At 50.0% G+C, this 25,430-nt stretch overlaps 3 protein-coding genes across 5 annotated transcripts; 1 reads left to right on the plus strand and 2 right to left on the minus strand.

Annotated features, from left to right (window-relative positions):
* Nucleotides 1-512: 512 nt before the first annotated feature.
* On the minus strand, nucleotides 513-5,731 carry edf1 (endothelial differentiation related factor 1). Its single transcript, NM_001016686.2, is given in 5 exon segments — nucleotides 513-1,031; nucleotides 1,111-1,204; nucleotides 2,809-2,969; nucleotides 3,133-3,184; nucleotides 5,641-5,731. Coding segments are annotated over 5 exon segments (447 nt in total). The 5' UTR covers nucleotides 5,719-5,731; the 3' UTR covers nucleotides 513-969.
* A 375-nt stretch (nucleotides 5,732-6,106) lies between these two features.
* On the plus strand, nucleotides 6,107-14,014 carry coq4 (coenzyme Q4). Of its 2 annotated transcripts, none has more exons than XM_031890443.1 (7): nucleotides 6,107-6,520; nucleotides 8,532-8,717; nucleotides 9,638-9,734; nucleotides 9,986-10,088; nucleotides 11,361-11,490; nucleotides 11,572-11,665; nucleotides 12,447-14,009. In XM_031890443.1, the coding sequence occupies exons 1-7, from the start codon at nucleotides 6,445-6,447 to the stop codon at nucleotides 12,604-12,606; spliced, it is 846 nt and encodes a 281-aa protein (XP_031746303.1). In that variant the 5' UTR covers nucleotides 6,107-6,444; the 3' UTR covers nucleotides 12,607-14,009.
* trub2 (TruB pseudouridine (psi) synthase family member 2) lies at nucleotides 13,956-24,660 on the minus strand. 2 transcript variants are annotated; one of them, XM_031890398.1, is made up of 9 exons: nucleotides 24,505-24,660; nucleotides 22,634-22,797; nucleotides 22,323-22,454; nucleotides 19,486-19,560; nucleotides 19,102-19,163; nucleotides 18,938-19,019; nucleotides 18,130-18,202; nucleotides 17,821-17,957; nucleotides 13,956-14,397 (listed from the first exon to the last, which is right to left on the minus strand). In XM_031890398.1, the coding sequence occupies exons 2-9, from the start codon at nucleotides 22,749-22,751 to the stop codon at nucleotides 14,099-14,101; spliced, it is 978 nt and encodes a 325-aa protein (XP_031746258.1). In that variant the 5' UTR covers nucleotides 22,752-22,797; nucleotides 24,505-24,660; the 3' UTR covers nucleotides 13,956-14,098.
* Nucleotides 24,661-25,430: the final 770 nt, after the last annotated feature.

Genomic DNA, 25,430 nt, shown 5'->3' on the forward strand with positions numbered 1-25,430 from the left:
AATCCGGGACGGGCAGCCAAGGAATCCCTGTGCCAATCCGGGACGGGCAGCCAAGGAATCCCTGTGCCAATCCGGGGTGGGCAGCAAAGGAATCCCTGTGCCAATCCAGGGTGGGCAGCCGAGGAATCCCCGTGCCAATCCAGGGTGGGCAGCCGAGGAATCCCTGTGCCAATCCAGGGTGGGCAGCCAAGCAATCCTTGTGCCAATCCAGGGTGGGCAGCCAAGGAATCCCTGTGCCAATCCAGGGCGGGCAGCCAAGGAATCCCCGTGCCAATCCGGGGCGGGCAGCCAAGAAACCCCCGTGCCAATCCGGGGCGGGCAGCCAAGAAACCCCCGTGCCAATCCGGGGCGGGCAGCCAAGAAACCCCCGTGCCAATCCAGGGTGGGCAGCCAAGGAATCCCCGTGCCAATCCGGGGCGGGCAGCCAAGGAATCCCCGTGCCAATCCAGGGTGGGCAGCCAAGAAACCCCCGTGCCAATCAGGGACGGGCAGCCGACGCACCACACAAGGCGGAAGGATAACAAACTTTTATTTTACAATTGCTTCAGAGAAAAGATGTGAGAGATGAAAGCGCTAGAGTGTGATTATCCCCCAACCCCATATTCAGTATCGTTCCTTCCCTCAGCAAAAATAAAAATACCCCTCCCTCCCACCCCCAACTCTCACTCAAGGGCAAGTGGGGCAAACAAATAATTCCACTGAAACATAAAATACTGCCCATAAATTAGCTGCGCGTCCGGCTCCCCGGCGGGCGGAGAATGTGCCGTTAGAGTTTTACTCTTTAGGGGACAAAGGGGCCACATTATTTCTTTACAGCAGGTTTTGCCTCCGACCCCCCAGTCCTTACCCCCCCCCCCCCCCCCGTGTGTTGGTAGCGGCTTGGCAATGCGACAATTTAGCGGCCGGTTTAGACCAAAGGGACCCGGCCGGGCGAGATCAGCGGGGAGCGCCGACTTCGAGGCTTTGTCTTCAATTCTTTTTCACGATGGGATCGAGGGGTTTTCCAATGTCTCTCCCGCGCAGCTTCAGCCCTGGGGACAAGCAGAGGCGCGTGATGATTGGTGCAGAGAAACCCCGCCTATGGGTACAGCCGCCCTATCACAGCCTTACCTATAGCCCGCTCGATCTTGCCCAGCACCTGGTTGTTGGGAATGGCCTTTCCGCTCTCGTAATCGGCGATCACTTGCGGCTTCTCATTGATTTTCTGAAAGAGGGAAATGTATTAGTAACTGCCTGGCGCTCTGTTATTTATATAGTATATCCCCCAGCGCTGTCTGAGACTATAGCCCCTGCCCCAGTGAGCTTACACTCTAAGGCCCCTATCCCATTCCCATCAGCCCCTGCCCAGTGAGCTTACACTCTAAGGCCCCTATCCCATTCCCATCAGCCCCTGCCCCAGTGAGCTTACAATCTAAGGTCCCTATCCCATTCCCATCAGTCCCTGCCCCAGTGAGCTTACAATCTAAGGTCCCTATCCCATTCCAATCAGTCCCTGCCCCAGTGAGCTTACAATCTAAGGTCCCTATCCCATTCCCATCAGTCCCTGCCCCAGTGAGCTTACAATCTAAGGTCCCTATCCCATTCCAATCAGTCCCTGCCCCAGTGAGCTTACAATCTAAGGTCCCTATCCCATTCCCATCAGCCCCTGCCCCAGTGAGCTTACAATCTAAGGTCCCTATCCCATCCCATCAGTCCCTGCCCCAGTGAGCTTACAATCTAAGGTCCCTATCCCATTCCCATCAGCCCCTGCCCCAGTGAGCTTACAATCTAAGGTCCCTATCCCATTCCCATCAGCCCCTGCCCCAGTGAGCTTACAATCTAAGGTCCCTATCCCATTCCCATCAGCCCCTGCCCCAGTGGAGCTTACAATCTAAGGTCCCTATCACATTCCCATCAGTCCCTGCCCCAGTGAGCTTACAATCTAAGATCCCTATCCCATTCCCATCAGTCCCTGCCCCAGTGAGCTTACAATCTAAGGTCCCTATCCCATTCCCATCAGTCCCTGCCCCAGTGAGCTTACACTCTAAGGTCCCTATCCCATTCCCATCAGTCCCTGCCCCAGTGAGCTTACAATCTAAGGTCCCTATCCCATTCCAATCAGCCCCTGCCCCAGTGAGCTTACAATCTAAGGTCCCTATCCCATTCCCATCAGCCCCTGCCCCAGTGAGCTTACAATCTAAGGTCCCTATCCCATTCCCATCAGCCCCTGCCCCAGTGAGCTTACAATCTAAGGTCCCTATCCCATTCCCATCAGTCCCTGCCCCAGTGAGCTTACAATCTTTTTTTTTTTTTTGCCTTTTTCAGCCTCTTTGCCGCTTTCAAATGGGGGTCACTGACCCCGGCAGCCAAACCCTATTGCTCGGTGAGGCTCCAGTTTTATTGTTATTGTTACTTTTCATTACTTATCTTTCTACGCAGGCCCTCGCCTATTCATAGTCCAGTCTCCTGTTTAAACAACTGCTTGGTTGCTAGGGTAAATAAGACCCTAGCAACCAGACAGCTGCTGAAATACCCAACTGGAGAGCTGCTGAACAAAAAAAGCCAAATAACCGAAAACCCATCAAAAAATGAAGACCAATTGCATAGTAAAAGTTCATTTAAAGCTGAACTATCCCTTGAATGCATCTCATGGATCAGTTGGAACATGGCTGGGCTGCAGGCACATACGCGTCGCACAGTGTCAGAACCTTATTGGTCCAATCAATAAGGTTTGTCCAATCAAATTTCAGCCAGACATTGGGCAGTTTAGAGAATTCCATCAATAGAGAAGCCCAGCTGCCCAACGCCCCAGAGACGAGTTGCACTCACCGTTGCCAGGTCCTTCTGGTTCATGCCCTTGCCCTGCCGCCCCTGCTGGATGACTTTGCCCACTTCCAGGGGCACCCTATCGTGGTGAAGCTCCTCCGTTTCTCTGTCCAGCTTGGCTGTATTTTTGGTGATTGTGTGCTGCTTGTTCTGTCCGGCCGACCCTGAGCAAAACACACCCAAAATGTCATGTACAGTAAGCGCAGTTACCCATAGCAACCAATCAGAGCGATGAAAACAACCTGCAGCTTGGTTGCTATGGGTAACCGAGTACATATTTACACTTATTACGGTCAGGCTATCCATGTAAATAGAACTCCAACCTACATTTTTTTGACGTCTCTACCTCTTCCCCTCGTCTCTGAGCGGCTGTTATGGCCTGAAAGGCAAGAAGAAACAGTAGAAATATAATTAGAACATTCTACCCATATGTATAAATACAAATATACAGAGAAGGAATGTTCTGGGCACACAATAAGCTGTACCCCCATACTGTACTGTCTAAGGGAAACACTATGGCACCCCCTACCCATATGTATAAATACAAATATACAGAGAGGGAATGTTCTGGGCACACAATAAGCTGTACCCCCATACTGTACTGTCTAAGGGAAACACTATGGCACCCCCTACCCATATGTATAAATACAAATATACAGAGAAGGAATGTTCTGGGCACACAATAAGCTGTACCCCCATACTGTACTGTCTAAGGGAAACACTATGGCACCCCCTACCCATATGTATAAATACAAATATACAGAGAAGGAATGTTCTGGGCACACAATAAGCTGTACCCCCATACTGTACTGTCTAAGGGAAACACTATGGCACCTCCTACCCATATGTATAAATACAAATATACAGAGAAGGAATGTTCTGGGCACACAATAAGCTGTACCCCCATACTGTACTGTCTAAGGGAAACACTATGGCACCCCCTACCCATATGTATAAATACAAATATACAGAGAAGGAATGTTCTGGGCACACAATAAGCTGTACCCCCATACTGTACTGTCTAAGGGAAACACTATGGCACCCCCTACCCATATGTATAAATACAAATATACAGAGAGGGAATGTTCTGGGCACACAATAAGCTGTACCCCCATACTGTACTGTCTAAGGGAAACACTATGGCACCTCCTACCCATATGTATAAATGGGTAAATGTACATTTTCATTTGTGATTCTTCTTTGCTTCTGATTTTCATTGAGTAATAATGTGATGCATTTTTGTTTGCTTTTCTGTTTCTGAAATGTTTATATTTTACTTGTAATGTTTTTACTTTCAATAAAATCCCTACCCATATGTATAAATACAAATATACAGAGAGGGAATGTTCTGGGCACACAAACCCTGCGTGGGCAGAACACCTGGGCCGCATGACTATACAGCACATGTTGCTAAAGATCTCTGACCTTAGGACAGGAGTTAGCAAACATGTAACACCCAATGTTGTCAAACTACAACTCCCATAACAACTCTCCACCAATCACATCCATGAGGAAGAATAACAAGCAAATAGGTGTCCTTGGGTTATTACATTAGGTTGGCAATATTACCCCCTAATATCCCCCTAGGCCTATAGAGTTATAGAGTGCAAGGCATTTCAATATCCCCTGGTATCCATGTTAATTGCCCACCCTGGGTAATTAACTGCTTCTCTATTACCTACTATCTAATGATAACATAAGCAGCTGTGTTTCTATGGCAGCCCCCATAGAAACACAGCTGCCTCTGAAACAAACAGTACTTACCTGTGAACCCCACCCCCTTCCCTTGTATTTGCTGGTGTTACTGGCCCTTTAAGACTATTCCTTCTATAAGTGTTTGGCCATATGGGTGGGAGCTGCCATAGTGCTACAGCCAGGGTTGGCCATATGGGTGGGAGCTGCCATAGTGCCACAGCCAGGGTTGGCCATATGACTGGGAGCTGCCATAGTGCTACAGCCAGGGTTGGCCATATGGGTGGGAGCTGCCATAGTGCTACAGCCAGGGTTGGCCATATGGGTGGGAGCTGCCATAGTGCTACAGCCAGGGTTGGCCATATGGGTGGGAGCTGCCATAGTGCTACAGCCAGGGTTGGCCATATGGGTGGAAGCTGCCATAGTGCTACAGCCAGGGTTGGCCATATGACTGGGAGCTGCCATAGTGCCACAGCCAGGGTTGGCCATATGGGTGGGAGCTGCCATAGTGCTACAGCCAGGGTTGGCCATATGGGTGGGAGCTGCCATAGTGCTACAGCCAGGGTTGGCCATATGGGTGGGAGCTGCCATAGTGCCACAGCCAGGGTTGGCCATATGGGTGGGAGCTGCCATAGTGCTACAGCCAGGGTTGGCCATATGGGTGGGAGCTGCCATAGTGCTACAGCCAGGGTTGGCCATATGGGTGGAAGCTGCCATAGTGCTACAGCCAGGGTTGGCCATATGACTGGGAGCTGCCATAGTGCTACAGCCAGGGTTGGCCATATGGGTGGGAGCTGCCATAGTGCTACAGCCAGGGTTGGCCATATGGGTGGGAGCTGCCATAGTGCTACAGCCAGGGTTGGCCATATGGGTGGGAGCTGCCATAGTGCTACAGCCAGGGTTGGCCATATGGGTGGGAGCTGCCATAGTGCTACAGCCAGGGTTGGCCATATGGGTGGGAGCTGCCATAGTGCTACAGCCAGGGTTGGCCATATGGGTGGGAGCTGCCATAGTGCTACAGGGAAACTTACAGACCATGAGGCGCATAGGGGCCCAGTAGAGGAGTCCCAGAGGCTGTAGGCCCCAAGCCCTATGTAGTAGGAAGTCAGAGTTTATACTCCGGGCCACTAGTGACCGCCTAACCTGCTTGGACTTGGCCTGCGCAGCGGTGGGGCCCTTCTTCCTGAGCACGGTCACGGTATCCCAGTCGCTCTCCGCCATGTTTCGCGTCTCTCGGCTCTCACTGCGATCTGAGAATTCCCCCAGCTCTCGGCCCGCCCCACAACCAGCTTCTAACTCGCTTTCTCATACGCAGCAGCGCCCGTCAATCTTAGCAAGCGCGGCCTCGGATTGGATAAAGGGGACTGCGTGCACCGGAGTGGTGCGATCCTGAGGAAAGATCTGGAAGAGTGTGCTGATTGGTTGGCCAGTCCAGGTTGCGTCTATTGGTTATTGCTTCCGCCCCAATCGATTGGCTAGGCTAGCACACCTTTTACGTTCTTATTGGCTGGTATGCAAAAAAGGGGCGGGAGGGGAGGGTGCTTTCTCCCCACCCATTGGCTGATGTAACCACATGGTAAAATCTCACAAACAACTTACCATTAACTCTTTGCTGCCAGTTAGCGTATCTCTAGGAAAGCTTTTTTTATCTTTTTAACATTCAGATATCACTTTGTTTGTTCTGTCAACACTTATCATACCAGAGCCTGCTACCGCCTTCTCCAATGTGCGTTTGTTTACAGTCGTATTGAAGACTTACGGCCAGCAGGGGGAGCAGTCTTAAAACGCAACGGTGTGAGGTTTGATCCCGGCGGGATTCCGTACACAGACGTGCACATTGGCTCATACGCTTTGTTTAGATCTCAGATAGTCACTGGGGCTGCTGGGGGGGTTGGGGCAACTAATCCCAGGGAGCACAGAGGTACCAAGGGCAACTAAAGGGCAACTATGAGTGTGTTACTGAGGTACCTGCACTGCTCCCCAGCATGGAGGGTGCTGAGACCTGCTGCTCCTGGGATGCAAGGCAAGTGCTATGCAGGGATCCTTACTGTTGGGGTAGGGGGGTCCTTAACAGCAGGTCTTCAGATGTTGCTGGACTACAACTCCCAGCATGCTTTCTGCTTTGCTTATGTGTTTTAGTGCTTCATTTGTGCTATTGAATATGGTAAGACTAAACTAAACAGCAGGTCTTCATATGTTGCTGGACTACAACTCCCAGCATGCTTTCTGCTTTGCTTATATGTTTTAGTGCTTCATTTGTGCTATTGGATATGGTAAGACTAAACAATAATGCCCATGAAGTGGTAACTCTTCTCTCAGCAAGTGCTATGCAGGGATCCTTACTGTGGGGGTAGGGGGGTCCTTAACAGCAGGTGTTCAGATGTTGCTGGACTACAACTCCCAGCATGCTTTCTGCTTTGCTTATGTGTTTTAGTGCTTCATTTGTGCTATTGGATATGGTAAGACTAAACTAAACAGCAGGTCTTCATATGTTGCTGGACTACAACTCCCAGCATGCTTTCTGCTTTGCTTATGTGTTTTAGTGCTTCATTTGTGCTATTGAATATGGTAAGACTAAACTAAACAGCAGGTCTTCATATGTTGCTGGACTACAACTCCCAGCATGCTTTCTGCTTTGCTTATATGTTTTAGTGCTTCATTTGTGCTATTGGATATGGTAAGACTAAACAATAATGCCCATGAAGTGGTAACTCTTCTCTCAGCAAGTGCTATGCAGGGATCCTTACTGTGGGGGTAGGGGGGTCCTTAACAGTAGGTGTTCAGATGTTGCTGGACTACAACTCCCAGCATGCTTTCTGCTTTGCTTATGTGTTTTAGTGCTTCATTTGTGCTATTGGATATGGTAAGACTAAACTAAACAGCAGGTCTTCATATGTTGCTGGACTACAACTCCCAGCATGCTTTCTGCTTTGCTTATGTGTTTTAGTGCTTCATTTGTGCTATTGAATATGGTAAGACTAAACTAAACAGCAGGTCTTCATATGTTGCTGGACTACAACTCCCAGCATGCTTTCTGCTTTGCTTATATGTTTTAGTGCTTCATTTGTGCTATTGGATATGGTAAGACTAAACAATAATGCCCATGAAGTGGTAACTCTTCTCTCAGCAAGTGCTATGCAGGGATCCTTACTGTGGGGGTAGGGGGGTCCTTAACAGTAGGTGTTCAGATGTTGCTGGACTACAACTCCCAGCATGCTTTCTGCTTTGCTTATGTGTTTTAGTGCTTCATTTGTGCTATTGGATATGGTAAGACTAAACTAAACAGCAGGTCTTCATATGTTGCTGGACTACAACTCCCAGCATGCTTTCTGCTTTGCTTATGTGTTTTAGTGCTTCATTTGTGCTATTGAATATGGTAAGACTAAACTAAACAGCAGGTCTTCATATGTTGCTGGACTACAACTCCCAGCATGCTTTCTGCTTTGTTGATATGTTTTAGTGCTTCATTTGTGCTATTGGATATGGTAAGACTAAACAATAATGCCCATGAAGTGGTAACTCTTCTCTCAGCAAGTGCTATGCAGGGATCCTTACTGTGGGGGTAGGGGGGTCCTTAACAGCAGGTGTTCAGATGTTGCTAGACTACAACTCCCAGCATGCTTTCTGCTTTGCTTATATGTTTTAGTGCTTCATTTGTGCTACCGGACGTTGTAAGACTAAACTAAACAGCAGGTCTTTAGATATTGCTGGACTACAATTCCCAGCATGCTTTCTGCTTTGCTTATGTGTTTTAGTGCTTCATTTGTGCTATTGGATATCGTAAGACTAAACAATAATGCCCATGAAGTGGTATGTAAAGGGTAACTCTTCTCTCAGCAAGTGCTATGCAGGAATCCTTACTGTTGGGGTAGGGGGGTCCTTAACAGCAGGTCTTCAGATGTTGCTGGACTACAACTCCCAGCATGCTTTCTGCTTTGCTTATGTGTTTTAGTGCTTTGTTTGTGCTATTGGATATCGTAAGACTAAACAATAATATCCATGAAGTTGTATGTAAAGGGCAACTCTTCTCTCAGCAGGTGGGAGGTTCCGGTCCAATTACGCAGCGGAGGAAGGAATAGAAGAAGAGATCCAGTTCGCCGCAGCGAGGCAGGAAGATCCCAGTTCCCTGTATTCCGATCACATCCCCACCAATGCGGTGCAGAAACTGCTGCTGTCGGCCGGCTCAGCCGTCATGGCCTTGTATGACCCCTACAGGCACGGTAAGGGGGGGGGGGGGGGGGGTCTCGCTGCCTCTGTGTTCTGCCTCATAAGGAATCAAACATTGGTACTAGCCTAAACAGCATCTAAGAATTATCTAGAAATTGTACTAATTAATGTAAAAAAACACTGTGTGAATCATTGGTATTGTTGAGACATCTAGAACCTTGTAGTATGGCCATAGGAATCTGTAAAGATTTGGGAAGCCTCTATGCTTTATGAATATTATTAGAGGTATCTAGAACCACATAACGAGGTAAAATAATCAATAAACGATTTGAAAGCAGCTGAAGTGTGAATCATTGGTTGCATCCGATAAATCTAACAACGCTTGACATGGTTCTGTAAATCAGTAGATGCATCTAGAATGACTAAAGAATGTGACCCACTGATTGTATCAGAGGCATCTAGAACTACTTAGTATGGTTACAGGAATCAATGAACATTCTGAATGGCTTTTCACAGTTGGAAAAGGCTCCGTGCATTATTGCATGTGTTCTGTCTGATAAGGAATCAAACATTGGTACAACATAAATGCTCTAGAAACCAACAGCCTGGGTTGAGATGCACGGGAAGGCACCTAGAATGGATATGGCTGTAGAAGTCAAGAAGCTGTCTGGAACAGTCCATGACGTTTCTAAAAAGGTTGTTTGAATCACTGGTAGCATTAGATGTATCTAGAACTGCCGAGTATGCTCCTGTGAATCAATTATCTGGAGGTATCCAATGACTTTACATGTTCCTATGGACCAGTGTAATATACTAGAGGTATCTAGAACAATATTCAGCCTTTCCCTGCAGCTGCAGGCTTTGTGATTTCAAACATATATTCCCCCGAGGCTTTAGAACCACGCACACTATTCCTAATTGTAATTAGCAGATTGATTGGTTGGTTCCGGACTCTGTTCTTCTCATTCTCCAGACATGGTGGCAGTCCTCGGAGAGACCACAGGAGCGGTTGCTTTACGAAAGCTTCGGGACCAAATGAGAAGGGACCCAGAAGGATTACAAATACTACAGTGAGTCTAAACCATATTAGGGCGTATCCAGTACCCCACGGCGGCCAATCAGAATCCAATTTTAATTGACGATGACGAACGCTACCTTCTGATTGGTTCAGATTACTAGACCATTACATTCCCTACAAATCCCTACATAGGGTTCCATTTCAGTCAGTATTCAGTACCTATGCAATGGTTACTCTGTGGGGGCTGCCATATTGCTTTCCCTACTAGAGACTCCTACTAGCTGTCTCTTTGTCTCCATACAGAGAGCGGCCCCGTATTCGCATGTCTACCCTCGATTTTCAGACATTACGAGAGATGCCAGACGGGACCTTCGGCAGAGAATATGCCAGATTCCTCGATGTCAATGTAAGGGACGTAACGATGCAGGCTAAGCATTTTGCAATTGGTCTTCATTTTGTGTTATTTGTGGTTTTTGAATTATTTAGTTTTTTGTTCAGCAGCTATCTGGTTGCTAGGGTCCAATTTAACCTAGCAACCAGGCAGTCATTTGAAAGAGAGATGGATATATGAATAGGGGAGGGGCTAAATAGAAAGATGAGGAATAAAGGAACAATAACAATAAAATTGGCAAAAAAATAAAAAATTGGCAGGTTTGATCTGTCGAGTACCATTGTGTCCTATGGAGGCTTAGAATAGTAGAGGAAAGTGTCTGTGACAGACTGTTCTTGACACACTTTCAAGGGGAAGTTAATCCCATCATTGTTTTCTATTTCACCCACTTTCAAGGGGAAGTTAATCCCATCATTGTTTTCTATTTCACCCACTTTCAAGGGGAAGTTAATCCCATCATTGTTTCTATTTCACACACTTTCAAGGGGAAGTTAATCCCATCATTGTTTTCTATTTCACACACTTTCAAGGGGAAGTTAATCCCATCATTGTTTTCTATTTCACCCACTTTCAAGGGGAAGTTAATCCCATCATTGTTTTCTATTTCACCCACTTTCAAGGGGAAGTTAATCCCATCATTGTTTCTATTTCACCCAGTTTCAAGGGGAAGTTAATCCCATCATTGTTTTCTATTTCACACACTTTCAAGGGGAAGTTAATCCCATCATTGTTTTCTATTTCACACACTTTCAAGGGGAAGTTAATCCCATCATTGTTTCTATTTCACCCAGTTTCAAGGGGAAGTTAATCCCATCATTGTTTTCTATTTCACCCACTTTCAAGGGGAAGTTAATCCCATCATTGTTTTCTATTTCACCCACTTTCAAGGGGAAGTTAATCCCATCATTGTTTCCTATTTCACACACTTTCAAGGGGAAGTTAATCCCCTCATTGTTTTCTATTTCACCCACTTTCAAGGGGAAGTTAATCCCATCATTGTTTCCTATTTCACACACTTTCAAGGGGAAGTTAATCCCATCATTGTTTTCTATTTCACCCACTTTCAAGAGGAAGTTAATCCCATCATTGTTTTCTATTTCACACACTTTCAAGGGGAAGTTAATCCCCTCATTGTTTTCTATTTCACCCACTTTCAAGGGGAAGTTAATCCCATCATTGTTTTCTATTTCACCCACTTTCAAGGGGAAGTTAATCCCATCATTGTTTTCTATTTCACCCACTTTCAAGGGGAAGTTAATCCCATAATTGTTTCCCCGTCCCATCTAGCACGTTACCCCCGACACCCGAATGCCGGTAAAGTTTGTGGATGATGAAGAGCTGGCGTACGTGGCGCAGAGATACCGCGAGGTCCATGACCTAATGCACACACTGCTGGGGATGCCAACCAACATGCTGGGTGAGTGAGCGCCCCCCGGGGTTGGCGAGTGAGGGCACAATGTGGCCCCTGGGGTTATTCTGACTGATTTCTCGTTGCCAGGTGAGGTTGTGGTGAAATGGTTCGAAGCCGTACAGACCGGGCTGCCCATGTGTATCCTGGGGGCGGCGTTTGGGCCCCTCCGCCTTAACAACAAGTAGGTAAAGGAGGGGGGGGGGGGGGGAGGAAGGCAGAGAACCATTTTGGTTGGATGAAAGAGCTCAAATGGTATTGATCTGTAGGACCCTATAATCCTTGCCCAGGGCCACCATCAGAAACTTTGGTCACGCCCCCTGCGTTCGCAATGCAAACAGCTGATGTTACTTTTAGTAAGAGACAGTTTGCAATTGGTCTTCATTTTGCATTATTTGTAGTTTTTTTGTTTTTAGTTATTTCATTTTCAGTTCAGCAGCTCCCCAGTTTGGACTTTCAGCAGCCATTTGGTTGCTAGGGTCCAAATTTCCTTAGTAACCAGGGAGTGGTTGGGATGAGAGGCTGGTATATGAATAGGGGAGGGGCTGAATAGAAAGATAAGGAATAAAAAGTAACAATAACAATAAAACTGGAGCCTCACAGAGCAATAGGGTTTGGCTGCCGGGGTCAGTTATCCTGTTGCTAGGACTCAGATTACCTTAGCAACCAGGGAGGGGTTGGGATGAGAGGCTGGTATATGAATAGGGGAGGGGCTGAATAGAAAGATAAGGAATAAAAAGTAACAATAACAATAAAACTGGAGCCTCACAGAGCAATAGGGTTTGGCTGCCGGGGTCAGTGACCCCCATTTGAAAGCTGCAAAGAGTTAGAAATAATTAAGAAACTATTAGAAATAAATAATGAAGACCAATTGAAAAGATGCTTAGAATTGGCCATTCTATAACATACTGTTACCCCCCCCCCCCCACTGTCCTGGTCTCACTCTCTGCTCCTTGGCTTCACAGGCGGATGAAGAAGCTGGGGGTGCTGGTCCCGTGGGCGGTACAAAGTGGGCGCAACGCCAGGTGTGTCCTCAACTTCTACTACGAAAAGCGCTGGGGGCAGTCCGTGGCGTCTCTCCGGGAAGAGATCGGAATCTTGCCCCCGCCGGAGATCAAAGCTTGAGCCCCAGGTCGGCTTCAGCCATGTTTTTTCCCCATCATGCTGTGAAATAATCCCAGATGAGGATCCTGATTGGCTGCAGTGCCCACGATGGGCGTCGCCGGAATCATGTCCTTCTATTGCTATCGATCCACTGGGACAACATGGCCGAAAGTACGGGGACAGGCAGAGGACATTCTGAAACGTATTCCCAAAGCACAATTTAAAGGGAAACTTTGCCTCGTGCCAATTACTAGAAAGTAAAGCACTGCCGCACCTTTCCTTGTACTGTATCATGTGACTCGGGCTGCTCCCAGAATCCCTTTCTGTGCCTTGCACTGCGTGGCCTTAATTTATTGAATCGGCTGCCATTTTGTTTTTATTAGGGATGCACCAAAATCCACTATTTTGTAATATTCTAGGACAGTTTGCAGTTGGTCTTCATTTTTTTATTATTTGTAGTTTATTTTTTTTTTTCACTTTTTGTTCAGCAGCTATCTGGTTGCTAGGGTCCACATTACCTTAGCAACCAGGGAGCAGTTTGAATAAGAGACTGGTATATGAATAGGAGAAGGGCTGAATAGAAAGATAAGGAATAAAAAGTAACAAAACTGGAGCCTCACAGAGCAATAGGTTTTGGCTGACAGGGTCAGTTATCCTGTTGCTAGGGTCCAAATTACCTTAGTAACCAGGCTGTGCTTTGAATGAGAGACTGAAATATGAATAGAAAGATAGTTACTTTTTATTCCTTATCTTTCTATTCATATTTCAGTCTCTCATTCAAAGCACAGCCTGGTTACTAAGGTAATCTGGACCCTAGCAACAGGATAACTGACCCTGTCAGCCTAAACCTATTGCTCTGTGAGACTCCAGTTTTATTGTTGTTATTGTTACTTTTTATTCCTTAACAATAAAACTGGAGCCTCACAGAGCAATAGGGTTTGGCTGCCGGGGTCAGTGACCCCCATTTAAAAGCTGCAAAGATGTAGGAAAATAATTCAATAACTATAATGAAGACCAATTGAAAAGTTGCTAAGAATAGGCCATTCTATAACGTACTAAAAGTTTACTGAAGGATTAACCACCCCTTTAAAGTGACCTGTGTTTATGTGACCTGGATTTGGGGCACCCCGTTATTTTTATTCCCCCACTGGTGCAATTAAAGGGGCGCACTGTTATTTCTGATACAGATTTTGTGTGTTTGTTCAGTATTATCGTTCGCGCCCTCGCTAGCAAACCAAAGAGCTTATTGGCCGGCAGTATAAGTGAATGGGGCCCCCTGTGCCTTGTGAGATCTCTGTTTCTGTGTATGTCTATAGTCTTTGCCATAAAGCAGCGCCATTGTGCCGGAAAGGAAGCAGAGACACACGAGCTCCGTACCAGAAACTGACATTGTTTTCAGATACAAATAAAGAGTTTTTGTTTAATTCTGACATCTGTATCCCCTTTTTTCAGTAAATAAAACACTTTTTAAAGGTTTTTCCTGGGGGGCTGGTTCCAAGTCCATATGATCCAGTCAGGCTTGTAGCTCTCCTTCTCCCTCTGCGCCACGGCTTGGCCCCGGGATGGGCCCCTCGGCTGCTTCTCTGTCTGGGTTCCCTCTACTCACTCCCTCTGTTTGGGCCCGGCGCTCCCTTATTGCCCCCTGAATGCTGCCGAGGTCCCACTGAGTCCGGAGCAGGGAGCAATCCACTGTGAAGGGGCCGTCTCGACTCCGGCGCACCTGGGTGCAAACAGCGGATGAGCGCAGCTCCAGCCCAATCTCATGGATCATTTTGCGCAGGTACTGCTGGGTTTCATGCATGCACTGGATCTCTGGGGGGAAGCACAGATAGGGTAGGTCTGGTGTATTCATATAGGCCCCCCCCAGCCCAATAAATAGTGACTGTCTGTGGCACCTTACAGCCCCCCTGGCATTCCCAGTACCCAGAGGCACAAACAGCCCCCCCCAGCCCAATAAATAGTGACTGTCTGTGGCACCTTACAGCCCCCCTGGCATTCCCAGTACCCAGAGGCACAAACAGCCCCCCCCCCAGCCCAATAAATAGTGACTGTCTGTGGCACCTTACAGCCCCCCTGGCATTCCCAGTACCCAGAGGCACAAACAGCCCCCCCAGCCCAATAAATAGTGACTGTCTGTGGCACCTTACAGCCCCCCTGGCATTCCCAGTACCCAGAGGCACAAACAGCCCCCCCAGCCCAATAAATAGTGACTGTCTGTGGCACCTTACAGCCCCCCTGGCATTCCCAGTACCCAGAGGCACAAACAGCCCCCCCAGCCCAATAAATAGTGACTGTCTGTGGCACCTTACAGCCCCCCCGGCATTCCCAGTACCCAGAGGCACAAACAGCCCCCCCAGCCCAATAAATAGTGACTGTCTGTGGCACCTTACAGCCCCCCCGGCATTCCCAGTACCCAGAGGCACAAACAGCCCCCCCCAGCCCAATAAATAGTGACTGTCTGTGGCACCTTACAGCCCCCCTGGCATTCCCAGTACCCAGAGGCACAAACAGCCCCCCCAGCCCAATAAATAGTGAGTGTCTGTGGCACCTTACAGCCCCCCCGGCATTCCCAGTACCCAGAGGCACAAACACCCCCCAGCCCAATAAATAGTGACTGTCTGTGGCACCTTACAGCCCCCCTGGCATTCCCAGTACCCAGAGGCACAAACAGCCCCCCCAGCCCAATAAATAGTGACTGTCTGTGGCACCTTACAGCCCCCCTGGCATTCCCAGTACCCAGAGGCACAAACAGCCCCCCCCCCCCAGCCCAATAAATAGTGACTGTCTGTGGCACCTTACAGCCCCCCTGGCATTCCCAGTACCCAGAGGCACAAACAGCCCCCCCCCCCCCCCGCCCAATAAATAGTGACTGTCTGGGGCACCTTACAGCCCCCCTGGCATTCCCAGTACCCAGAGGCACAAACAGCCCCTCCCAGCCCAATAAATAGTGACTGTCTTTGGCACCTTACAGCCCCCCCCTGGCATTCCCAGTACCCAGAGGCACAAACAGCCCCCCCAGCCCAATAAATAGTGACTGTCTGTGGCACCTTACAGCCCCCCTGGCATTCCCAGTACCCAGAGGCACAAACAGCCCCCCCAGCCCAATAAATAGTGACTGTCTGTGGCACCTTACAGCCCCCCTGGCATTCCCAGTACCCAGAGGCACAAACAGCCCCCCCAGCCCAATAAATAGTGACTGTCTGTGGCACCTTACAGCCCCCCTGGCATTCCCAGTACCCAGAGGCACAAACAGCCCCCCCCAGCCCAATAAATAGTGACTGTCTGTGGCACCTTACAGCCCCCCTGGCATTCCCAGTACCCAGAGGCACAAACAGCCCCCCCCAGCCCAATAAATAGTGACTGTCTGTGGCACCTTACAGCCCCCCTGGCATTCCCAGTACCCAGAGGCACAAACAGCCCCCCCAGCCCAATAAATAGTGACTGTCTGTGGCACCTTACAGCCCCCCTGGCATTCCCAGTACCCAGAGGCACAAACAGCCCCCCCAGCCCAATAAATAGTGACTGTCTGTGGCACCTTACAGCCCCCCTGGCATTCCCAGTACCCAGAGGCACAAACAGCCCCCCCCAGCCCAATAAATAGTGACTGTCTGTGGCACCTTACAGCCCCCCTGGCATTCCCAGTACCCAGAGGCACAAACAGCCCCCCCCAGCCCAATAAATAGTGACTGTCTGTGGCACCTTACAGCCCCCCTGGCATTCCCAGTACCCAGAGGCACAAACAGCCCCCCCAGCCCAATAAATAGTGACTGTCTGTGGCACCTTACAGCCCCCCTGGCATTCCCAGTACCCAGAGGCACAAACAGCCGCCCCCCCCCCCCCCCCCGCCCAATAAATAGTGACTGTCTGTGGCACCTTACAGCCCCCCTGGCATTCCCAGTACCCAGAGGCACAAACACCCCCCCCCAGCCCAATAAATAGTGACTGTCTGTGGCACCTTACAGCCCCCCTGGCATTCCCAGTACCCAGAGGCACAAACAGCCCCCCCAGCCCAATAAATAGTGACTGTCTGTGGCACCTTACAGCCCCCCTGGCATTCCCAGTACCCAGAGGCACAAACAGCCCCCCCCCGCCCAATAAATAGTGACTGTCTGTGGCACCTTACAGCCCCCCTGGCATTCCCAGTACCCAGAGGCACAAACAGCCCCCCCAGCCCAATAAATAGTGACTGTCTGTGGCACCTTACAGCCCCCCTGGCATTCCCAGTACCCAGAGGCACAAACAGCCCCCCCCCCAGCCCAATAAATAGTGACTGTCTGTGGCACCTTACAGCCCCCCCTGGCATTCCCAGTACCCAGAGGCACAAACAGCCCCCCCCCCCAGCCCAATAAATAGTGACTGTCTGTGGCACCTTACAGCCCCCCTGGCATTCCCAGTACCCAGAGGCACAAACAGCCCCCCCAGCCCAATAAATAGTGACTGTCTGTGGCACCTTACAGCCCCCCTGGCATTCCCAGTACCCAGAGGCACAAACAGCCCCCCCCCCCCCCAGCCCAATAAATAGTGACTGTCTGTGGCACCTTACAGCCCCCCTGGCATTCCCAGTACCCAGAGGCACAAACAGCCCCCCCCCCAGCCCAATAAATAGTGACTGTCTGTGGCACCTTACAGCCCCCCCTGGCATTCCCAGTACCCAGAGGCACAAACAGCCCCCCCAGCCCAATAAATAGTGACTGTCTGTGGCACCTTACAGCCCCCCCTGGCATTCCCAGTACCCAGAGGCACAAACAGCCCCCCCAGCCCAATAAATAGTGACTGTCTGTGGCACCTTACAGCCCCCCTGGCATTCCCAGTACCCAGAGGCACAAACAGCCCCCCCCCAGCCCAATAAATAGTGACTGTCTGTGGCACCTTACAGCCCCCCTGGCATTCCAGTACCCAGAGGCACAAACAGCCCCCCCCCCCCAGCCCAATAAATAGTGACTGTCTGTGGCACCTTACAGCCCCCCTGGCATTCCCAGTACCCAGAGGCACAAACAGCCCCCCCAGCCCAATAAATAGTGACTGTCTGTGGCACCTTACAGCCCCCCCCTGGCATTCCCAGTACCCAGAGGCACAAACAGCCCCCCCCAGCCCAATAAATAGTGACTGTCTGTGGCACCTTACAGCCCCCCTGGCATTCCCAGTACCCAGAGGCACAAACAGCCCCCCCCCAGCCCAATAAATAGTGACTGTCTGTGGCACCTTACAGATTGCCAGTCTGGACTCCATTCTTACCAAGTGTGAATTCAGGTGGTGAAAACTCAAGGCAGCGTATTCCTAGAATTATAGGAGGAGACTTTACCATTGGGCGGAGCTTCCCTTGTACCGCTAGCTCGTAGGCCTCCTGGCTCTGCAGGTCCAAGTGGGAATGACTGGAGGAAAGGAGAGAGAGGGGGAGACAGTATAAGCCAGATCTCTGCATTGGGTCTTGGCATTGAGAACAACTTAGAGGCCCAAATCCATCCAACCCGCGGGTCCCGTGGGTATCGGGCTGGCCGCACATCAATGATAGAACGAAAGAACGATAAACAGAACTGAACGTACGTGATCAGCGCCTTCTGGTTGGTCCCTTGAATCACAGCCAGGATCCGCTCCAGCTTCTCCCTTGTGATGTGATCTGCAAACACACGGACAGGAAGTGAAGGTGCAGCTAATAAGGCCTTCCTCCACACAATAAACCCAATACTTCCTGCATGCCACAACCGTAGGTCACATCACAATTACAATTCCTGTCATCCGTCTTAAAGGAACAGTTCAGCATAAAAAATATTTCTATCATAGTTGGACCTAAATGTAATCTATAAGGCTGGAGTGGGCAGATGTCTAACATAATAGCCAGAACACTACTTCCTGCTTTCAGCTGTCTAACCTCTTAGTTAGTCATTGGCTTTACGGGGAGCCACATGGGACATAATTGTTGAGTGAGTTTGTGAGCCCGCACCAGCTTTCAAATGGGGGGGTCACTGACCCCGGCAACCAAATAAAACTATTGCTCAGTGAGCTTGCAATTTTATTACAATAATTACTTCTTAATACTGATCTTTCTATCCAGCCCCTCTCCTATTCGTATTCCAGTCTCTCTTTTAAACCGCTGCCTGGTTGCTAAGGCACACAAGACCCTAGCAACCAGATAGCAGCTGGAATTCCAAACTGGAGAGCTGCTGAACAAAAAGCTAAATAACTGAAAAACCACAAAAAATTAAATCCAATTACAAACTGTCTCACAATATCAATGTCTACATCATCCTAAATGGGAACAACCCCTTTAAAGGCAAAGTATTCCTTTTGATTTTTTTTTTGTATGTTATTTTTCAAATATTTCCGCTATGCCTCCTCGCTGGGCGCACTTTACCGTATGTGGTCTTCTCAATGGTTTTCCCGAGCTCTGTGAAATCTTCCGTAGCTTTACCCAGCATGCCCCGTACTGTGTAATCCTATGGGGGTATATATAGGGACTTGTGTCACCATTGCCCTATGGCTTTCCCTGCACAGCAAGAATTCCTATTCTATTCTTACCCGGGTGAAGTGGCTGTTGTACATATCCTTCAGGAGTTTGTTACCGTGTCCGATCCCCAGCACTGCAAAACAAAAAGCATGTAGGATAGGAACCAATCAGCAGCTAGGCTGACCTGATAGGGAACTGAAGCCTGTTTGTGCTTGTGTGACTGCAAGGCTGTGATTGGCTACTCCCTTCCTACTGGCAGGGACCGTTAGGACACGCCCACCCCTCATTTGAAACCCAGACAGGGACCTGAGAGGATCTATAGGGAGCTCCAATAAAGGGGCCATTGTTACAGAAAGGGTTAATGTTTAGCCCAAAGGGAAACCAGCAACATGTATTATTCATAATTGCCTACAGGGTTAGGGGTTTTTCATTTATCCTATAGGTCTTCGACTCACCAAAAACTCCAGAGGACTGAATATCCAGCCTGTGGCCTGTCCCAACTCGGATGTGGGTGAACGCTGGCCCTTTAACTGTTGAGAAATAAGGAAAATGAACTACAAACTGGTTTTGTCAACAGTCCCCTGATTGGTTGTGTGTAAAATGATCTCGAACTGGGGCTGTTGCTGTTGTAAAACTACAATTCTCAGAACCTTTAGTCTGGTCTTTCAGTTGCCCTTTACCTTTCCAGGGATAATCTAAGGACTTATTTTGGTTTCGTTTCTCCCCAGTGCTGTTACCCCTTGGGGCTGGCACAACGTAGGGGGGTATTTAGGTTTGGACCGGACCTAAATACGCCCCTGGGCCCGGTGTATCAGGTAAGTGATTGCAATCACTGGGGGTGCCTAACGTTTTGGTACCCCCCCCCCCCCCAGTGATTGAGACTTTTCTTGTGTTGTGAAATACAGAGAGATTCAGGACTGATGGATGTAGTGTAGTGATGAGCAGGCCGACCCAATACCCACAGGACCCGCAGGATGTAAAAAGGGGGGGGCAAAGGGTAGGCAGGAAGGGGGAGAAGGATGTAAAAAGGGGGGGGCAAAGGGTAGGCAGGAAGGGGGAGAAGGATGTAAAAAGGGGGGGCAAAGGGTAGGCAGGAAGGGGGAGAAGGATGTAAAAGGGGGGGGGCAAAGGGTAGGCAGGAAGGGGGAGAAGGATGTAGGAAGGGGGGGCAAAGGGTAGGCAGGAAGGGGGAGAAGGATGTAGGAAGGGGGGGCAAATAGTAGGCAGGAAGGGGGAGAAGGATGTAGGAAGGGGGGGGCAAAGGGTAGGCAGGAAGGGGAAGAAGGATGTAGGAAGGGGGGGCAAAGGGTAGGCAGGAAGGGGGAGAAGGATGTAGGAAGTGGGGGGAAAAGGGTAGGCAGGAAGGGGGAGAAGGAAGTAGGAAGGGGGGGCAAAGGGTAGGCAGGAAGGGGGAGAAGGAAGTAGGAAGGGGGGGAAAAGGGTAGGCAGGAAGGGGGAGAAGGAAGTAGGAAGGGGGGGAAAAGGGTAGGCAGGAAGGGGTAGAAGGATGTAGGAAGGGGGGGGAAAGGGTAGGCAGGAAGGGGGAGAAGGATGTAAAAAGGGGGGGCAAAGGGTAGGCAGGAAGGGGGAGAAGGATGTAGGAAGGGGGGGCAAATAGTAGGCAGGAAGGGGGAGAAGGATGTAAGGATGTAGGAAGGGGGGGAAAAGGGTAGACAGGAAGGGGGAGAAGGAAGTAGGAAGGGGGGGCAAAGGGTAGGCAGGAAGGGGGAGAAGGATGTAGGAAGGGGGGGCAAAGGGTAGGCAGGAAGGGGGAGAAGGATGTAGGAAGTGGGGGGAAAAGGGTAGGCAGGAAGGGGGAGAAGGATGTAAAAAGGGGGGGCAAAGGGTAGGCAGGAAGGGGGAGAAGGATGTAAAAAGGGGGGGGCAAAGGGTAGGCAGGAAGGGGGAGAAGGATGTAGGAAGGGGGGGCAAATAGTAGGCAGGAAGGGGGAGAAGGATGTAGGAAGGGGGGGGGCAAATAGTAGGCAGGAAGGGGGAGAAGGATGTAGGAAGGGGGGGGCAAAGGGTAGGCAGGAAGGGGAAGAAGGATGTAGGAAGGGGGGGCAAAGGGTAGGCAGGAAGGGGGAGAAGGATGTAGGAAGGGGGGGCAAAGGGTAGGCAGGAAGGGGGAGAAGGATGTAGGAAGGGGGGGCAAAGGGTAGGCAGGAAGGGGGAGAAGGAAGTAGGAAGGGGGGCAAAGGGTAGGCAGGAAGGGGGAGAAGGATGTAGGAAGTGGGGGGAAAAGGGTAGGCAGGAAGGGGAGAAGGATGTAGGAAGTGGGGGGAAAAGGGTAGGCAGGAAGGGGAAGAAGGATGTAGGAAGTGGGGGGAAAAGGGTAGGCAGGAAGGGGGAGAAGGATGTAGGAAGGGGGGGCAAAGGGTAGGCAGGAAGGGGGAGAAGGATGTAGGAAGGGGGGGCAAAGGGTAGGCAGGAAGGGGGAGAAGGAAGTAGGAAGGGGGGGCAAAGGGTAGGCAGGAAGGGGGAGAAGGATGTAGGAAGTGGGGGGAAAAGGGTAGGCAGGAAGGGGGAGAAGGATGTAGGAAGGGGGGGCAAAGGGTAGGCAGGAAGGGGGAGAAGGATGTAGGAAGTGGGGGGAAAAGGGTAGGCAGGAAGGGGAAGAAGGATGTAGGAAGTGGGGGGAAAAGGGTAGGCAGGAAGGGGGAGAAGGATGTAGGAAGTGGGGGAAAAGGGTAGGCAGGAAGGGGAAGAAGGATGTAGGAAGTGGGGGGAAAAGGGTAGGCAGGAAGGGGGAGAAGGATGTAGGAAGGGGGGGCAAAGGGTAGGCAGGAAGGGGGAGAAGGATGTAGGAAGGGGGGGCAAAGGGTAGGCAGGAAGGGGGAGAAGGAAGTAGGAAGGGGGGCAAAGGGTAGGCAGGAAGGGGGAGAAGGATGTAGGAAGTGGGGGGAAAAGGGTAGGCAGGAAGGGGGAGAAGGATGTAGGAAGGGGGGGCAAAGGGTAGGCAGGAAGGGGGAGAAGGAAGTAGGAAGGGGGGGCAAAGGGTAGGCAGGAAGGGGGAGAAGGAAGTAGGAAGGGGGGGCAAAGGGTAGGCAGGAAGGGGGAGAAGGAAGTAGGAAGGGGGGGCAAAGGGTAGGCAGGAAGGGGGAGAAGGAAGTAGGAAGGGGGGGAAAAGGGTAGGCAGGAAGGGGGAGAAGGAAGTAGGAAGGGGGGGAAAAGGGTAGGCAGGAAGGGGGAGAAGGAAGTAGGAAGTGGGGGCAAAGGGTAGGCAGGAAGGGGGAGAAGGAAGTAGGAAGGGCCCAATACAGATACTCGCTGGGAACCAATCGGTACTCACCCAGGACATGATCAGCCAGGACTGGGACAGCGCTGGGGACTCTGGTTACCTCCAGCCCATTGCTCCCTTCTGTACCCGCCGGCAGGAATCGGATCTGCTGTCGGGGGGCTCGCTGCTTTAGCGCATTCAGTTCTGTAAAGTGTACCCAAAAACAATGTTACACTGACCCATCCGGGCTTCTGTAATTAGACCAACGCTGCCCGCCCAGCAACACAGGGATCTAACAATTTATATTAGTCTGGTGCAATATGGCCAGTCCCATTAATAATAATAAACGTGCAGATAACCCCCCCACCACCAATGCACCTTACCTTTCAGCAGATTTGTCTCCACTGTATCCCGCACCGACTTCCAGTGAACCCCGGGGGGTTTATACACAGCGAAGAGCCCGTGTAACGTGCGGAAGACCCCAGGGGCGAATTGGGCCATGATTCCACCCAATCACTTCATGTTCTGCAAAGCGCAATGATGATTCCCGTAACGTGGTTATTATACTATAAACTGTAAGCACTCACCCCAAATCCCCCCCTAACTGGCCTTCAGGCTGGGCCCCCTTAGCCCATAACAAGGTTACAGATATATAGAAACATTGGGGTAACAGTCACCCCGCTATAGTTCCAGGGGTACCCAGGGCACAAATAAGTACTCACCCCAAATCCCCCCCTAACTGGCCTTCAGGCTGGGCCCCCTTAGCCCATAACAAGGTTACAGATATATAGAAACATTGGGGTAACAGTCACCCTGCTATAGTTCCAGGGGTACCCAGGGCACAAATAAGCACTCACCCCAAATCCCCCCCTAACTGGCCTTCAGGCTGGGCCCCCTTAGCCCATAACAAGGTTACAGATATATAGAAACATTGGGGTAACAGTCACCCCGCTATAGTTCCAGGGGTACCCAGGGCACAAGCACTCACCCCAAATCCCCCCCTAACTGGCCTTCAGGCTGGGCCCCCTTAGCCCATAACAAGGTTACAGATATATAGAAACATTGGGGTAACAGTCACCCCGCTATAGTTCCAGGGGTACCCAGGGCACAAATAAGTACTCACCCCAAATCCCCCCCTAACTGGCCTTCAGGCTGGGCCCCCTTAGCCCATAACAAGGTTACAGATATATAGAAACATTGGGGTAACAGTCACCCCGCTATAGTTCCAGGGGTACCCAGGGCACAAATAAGCACTCACCCCAAATCCCCCCCTAACTGGCTTTCAGGCTGGGCCCCCTTAGCCCATAACAAGGTTACAGATATATAGAAACATTGGGGTAACAGTCACCCTGCTATAGTTCCAGGGGTACCCAGGGCACAAATAAGCACTCACCCCAAATCCCCCCCTAACTGGCCTTCAGGCTGGGCCCCCTTAGCCCATAACAAGGTTACAGATATATAGAAACATTGGGGTAACAGTCACCCCGCTATAGTTCCAGGGGTACCCAGGGCACAAATAAGCACTCACCCCAAATCCCCCCCTAACTGGCCTTCAGGCTGGGCCCCCTTAGCCCATAACAAGGTTACAGATATATAGAAACATTGGGGTAACAGTCACCCCGCTATAGTTCCAGGGGTACCCAGGGCACAAATAAGCACTCACCCCAAATCCCCCCCTAACTGGCCTTCAGGCTGGGCCCCCTTAGCCCATAACAAGGTTACAGATATATAGAAACATTGGGGGTAACAGTCACCCCGCTATAGTTCCAGGGGTACCCAGGGCACAAATAAGCACTCACCCCAAATCCCCCCCTAACTGGCCTTCAGGCTGGGCCCCCTTAGCCCATAACAAGGTTACAGATATATAGAAACATTGGGGTAACAGTCACCCCGCTATAGTTCCAGGGGTACCCAGGGCACAAATAAGCACTCACCCCAAATCCCCCCCTAACTGGCCTTCAGGCTGGGCCCCCTTAGCCCATAACAAGGTTACAGATATATAGAAACATTGGGGTAACAGTCACCCCGCTATAGTTCCAGAGGTACCCAGGGCACAAATAAGCACTCACCCCAAATCCCCCCCTAACTGGCCTTCAGGCTGGGCCCCCTTAGCCCATAACAAGGTTACAGATATATAGAGACATTGGGGTAACAGTGCTATAGTTCCGGGGTACTGGGGGTAAATACAAAGTGCAGGCTAATACACAGTAAGGGTTAATACCCCCAGGAAACCCTGTGACGGAGAGGAACTCACACACAAGCGGCTCTGTGACAGGGATAACCAGCAGTGGCTCAGTCGGACCTGCCGCTCAATTCCCCAATCCCAGCAGCCTCAGCTCGGCCTGTCACATTAACACAAGTTCATGCCGCTTACGGGCGCCGCCATAAACATCCGCCTCTGCACCGTCACGTGTTTCCGCCGCCTTTGGGAGCACCAACATGGCGGAGGTTTCATAGATTGAGGGGCGTTAGGCGCCATATTGCTCCACCCATGCAGTCTCAGGTAAATTTTACAGATAACTTTTGTTCAATTTATGAGATTTTGTTTTATGTCTGCTGAAAGGTTGCTGGACAAGGATGTATGTGGGCAAACAGGGGTCTAGTGGTGGGAATAGTGGGGGCTTTTATCCATTGATCTATCTGGGGGCCTGTGTATAACATACCTCAGCTGCCATTTCTTATGGCTTCCTGTTGTCATTGTCCTGCTAGGCTCTCTCCCTATATATTATGTATAGATATACAAATATATATATATTTTTTCTTTTTTGAGATTATATATACATATGATATATAGATATATGGATATTCAGTTATCAATAGCAAATGTAGGTAGTTGCTAATATATATAATATATATGTGCGGCACTCTTTCTATTGTATTTTTGTTTTTGACCTGCGCCAAATACCTTTGCAACCTGGTTGCTAGGGTCACTGAAACTGTAGCAACCGGCAAGCAGAGTTTAGGATAAAAATGTGCTCCTTTTTAACCCATTATACACTTACCTGGGATTTCTGTGTGGCTTAAAGCTGAGCTTAGTTTGACCAGTAGCTTCACGAGGTGATTTAGTCAGTGTGAACAACTCCCTAGCTTTCCATGTGTTTGAATTCCATTGGACTGAATGTGTCCCAGACAGACACCTATCTGAATGCAGTTGCACTTCCCTTGCCCCATGGTTGGAAT

The sequence above is a fragment of the Xenopus tropicalis genome, chromosome 8 (genome assembly GCF_000004195.4).
Source record: "Xenopus tropicalis strain Nigerian chromosome 8, UCB_Xtro_10.0, whole genome shotgun sequence".
In the NCBI taxonomy this organism is placed as follows: Eukaryota; Metazoa; Chordata; class Amphibia; order Anura; family Pipidae; genus Xenopus; species Xenopus tropicalis.